Source organism: Apaloderma vittatum, unplaced genomic scaffold, assembly GCF_000703405.1.
Source record: "Apaloderma vittatum isolate BGI_N311 unplaced genomic scaffold, ASM70340v1 scaffold35817, whole genome shotgun sequence".
Lineage (NCBI taxonomy): Eukaryota > Metazoa > Chordata > Aves > Trogoniformes > Trogonidae > Apaloderma > Apaloderma vittatum.
The window spans coordinates 1,667-4,717 of record NW_009726260.1 but is presented as its reverse complement, the minus strand read 5'-3'; the positions used below and the strand labels follow the sequence as shown (position 1 = coordinate 4,717).

The 3,051-nt window shown below is 42.9% G+C and overlaps 1 protein-coding gene across 1 annotated transcript in view; it reads left to right on the top strand.

Moving 5' to 3' along the window:
• ARIH1 (ariadne RBR E3 ubiquitin protein ligase 1) overlaps positions 1–2,564 on the top strand; it is a 20,426-nt gene extending 17,862 nt beyond the window's left edge. Inside the window, exons 13-14 of the mRNA XM_009873218.1 lie at positions 398–510; positions 2,069–2,564. Coding sequence (XP_009871520.1) covers positions 398–510; positions 2,069–2,153 — 198 coding nt within the window. The 3' untranslated portion in view covers positions 2,154–2,564. The remainder of the gene's footprint in view (positions 1–397; positions 511–2,068) is intronic.
• The last annotated feature ends 487 nt before the right edge of the window (positions 2,565–3,051 follow it).

Below are 3,051 nucleotides of genomic sequence, written 5' to 3'. Positions count from 1 at the left end.
GCAGTGCTCTGACACTGTTGTGTTTGTACCAGGAGTCGGTAGAGGCTTTTCCAGTGCTGGTAAAAAACAACAACAACAAAACACCCCAAACAGCAATGGACAGGATGGGAGGTGAATTGGCTTGTATTGCACTATACCACTAGGAAGTATTATTTTTTTTTTTTTAGGCTTGCTGGGATATTAGGATATTGCAGATGGTAGTGGTCTTGATGGTAGATAACGCACATTCTCTTTTGATCTAATGAAGAAATCTAGGATTTTTTCAGTCTTGATGCTCAGAGCAGGTTATTAGTGTTACACAGTGCATATCTAATCCTGCTTTTTATTGCAATACTGATTTCAGGTGATTTGAAAGAAAACCTTTTTTTTTTTTCTTCTTTTTTCTATGTCTTTGCAGAATAACCAAGCAGACTTAGAGAATGCTACAGAGGTGCTTTCTGGGTACCTGGAGCGAGATATATCCCAAGATTCGCTGCAAGACATAAAGCAGAAAGTACAGGATAAGTACAGGTTTGTGCGTTTTGTTTTGTGGGGTTTTTGTTTTGTTTTCTTTTCTTTGAATAATCCTTTACTTCAAAGCTTGCCCTAAGTATTGCCAGCCTGTGTGACAGGTAGTGAAATCGTGAGCAGTGAAGCTCTCGAGTGGATTCTGGCAAGAGAGAACAGGAAAACTGAGGTCTAGGTGACATGAACGCCAACTCTTTACAGGCCTGGGGGAGTTGCCCCCTCCACAGTGGAAAAATACAAAGCTGCGAGCCTGGATGAGTCACGGGGATTACGGCTTGTGTTTTTGAAGCGTTTTGCCAAAAGTCGATGAATTTGTTGTGCCTAGCCTGGGTGGGGAAAAAAGCCACACTAGGGTGAACTGTAGTGACTGAGGGACTCTAGGGAGTGGAAGTAGCCATTAAGCTTCGGTGAGCCCATGACATAGTCTGGCAGTACAGACCTTCTCTTTTGAGATATTTTTAACTTACCCTTTAAGACCACCATTAAGTTGGTATCTTGGATCGAGCTGTGTATTCGCTTAGGTCCTCCAGAACCGTGTGCTCTTCTAGGGATGGTAACAGCTCTCCGGAAGAAATACAAAACCTAATATAGCCTGAATTGCCTGAAAACATAATAACCAAACATAAAACATAATATCCCAAACCTGCCTTCTGGGACAGCAATATGTGTCTGTCAAGCCTGCGCAGGTCCCTAATTAACTAGTTCAGTCATGTTTCAGTTGTGTCTTGCGTACTGGTTACGGTGCACTGACGTGCAGCCGGGATGTTATCGAGGTGGGTTTAAAGAGCTCTGGGAAATGGCAGGACCTGATCTAGCTAGTTTGGTTTTGGCTGTTTCAATCTCTTCGCTTGCAAAGACAGTTCTAGAAAACAGGATTAACCCCCCCCACCTACCCACACACACATACCAGCAGCAGAATCACTGAAGTTGGGAAGGCAGAAACTGTGCATGTTTGCAGTCACATGCTTCAGGAAAATCAATGGGACGCTGCATACAATGATTTCTGTTGCAACAGCTCGTAGCAGCGAGGAGAGCCAAGAACAGTTTTATTTGGATAAATCTGCCGGTCTGAGCAGGTGCTGAACAGCAGCAGCGTGAGGGGCTGTGGGTTGAGGTGAGGGATTTCTGCGTGTGTGGGACCATGCATCATGATCAAGGATAGTTTTCCCCTGAGAGATTCCTCCTGTGCACCTCACTTGGAACTCTGAATACTTTAAATGTTTTTCTCCTTTTAATCTTTGTAGTTGGCTAAAATGTGCCCCAAACGAAAGTGGCATCTTTTGATATGTTCCTATGATATCTCTTTGCCTCAATATCGCTGATCCTGGTAGAGCTGTACCCAGCTCTGGAGTCGGTTTTAATTGCAGCTTGTTTAAATGCACGTTATCAGGCAGACCCTGCGGGGTGTAGTGCCCTTCTCAGACCCGTGGGTTGCCCAGACTTGCACTCCAGCCAGACCCATAACCCTTTTTGGTGCTTCTTTTGGAAGCGAGACGTAACCTAGATTTGGGTTTACTCTGTTCCTAACCTGCCTCTCCTGTGCCGTTCCTCTTTGCTGCAGATACTGCGAGAGTCGACGAAGGGTTTTGTTGCAGCACGTGCACGAAGGCTACGAGAAGGACCTGTGGGAGTACATCGAGGACTGAGAAGCAGCGGCCCCGCATAAAATGAACTCTGAAACCTTTTACCATCGAGACTGCTCCTGCGATTGGAATCAAGACGAACGCAAAGGCGCCACTACGCCTGTTACGACCGCTGGGCTGTAGTACCGGGATTCTGTTTTGTTAACAGAAAAATTTAAGTAAATTATATTGTAATAAAAAAAAGGAAAAAAAAATAAGGTAGAAAAACCATCATGCAACAGTATTCTAGGTGGCCAATACAAGTGTGACAAACGCACTAAAAAAAACAACCAACAAACCAACAACCCTCCAACTTTAACTTGTAACGTAGCTTCATTCTCCAAGGCGACTCCTTTTTCTTTTCTATCTTTTCTTTTCCTGTGTGTAGTACAGATGAAATTTAAACCAGTTTCTTGACACTGCTTTTCATGTCCAAACCAGCCATTTTGATGTACTTTGGTAAGGGATGAGGAGGGTGGCTCTTCCTGCCCCCCTCCTCCTCTCTGCCACCCAAGTACATGGATGAATGTCGATTTGGCTCGTTGTAAAGATGATTCTTGGGATGGGGAGGAGGGAGGGGGGGTACACAGCAAGGAGAGTAAAAAAAAAAAAAAAAAAAAAAGAAGAAAAAAACCTTTGTATATGACTTTTAAAACAAAAAGAGGACAACACAGTATTTTTCAAAGTTGTATATAGCGCATATGCATGGACAAAGAGCAAGCGTGGCACGTGTTTGCATAATGTTTAATTACAAAAAAATATTTATTCTTTAAAAATCTTCAAGATTATGTCTATTTGCTGTGCATTTTCTTTCAGTTTCATTATTTTTTTGTTTTGTTTTGTTTTTGTTTACCCTGGGCTGGGGTGGGAGAAGTGTGTGCTGGTGTAGTGAATTTTTTTTTTTTTTTTTTTTTTTTGGAAG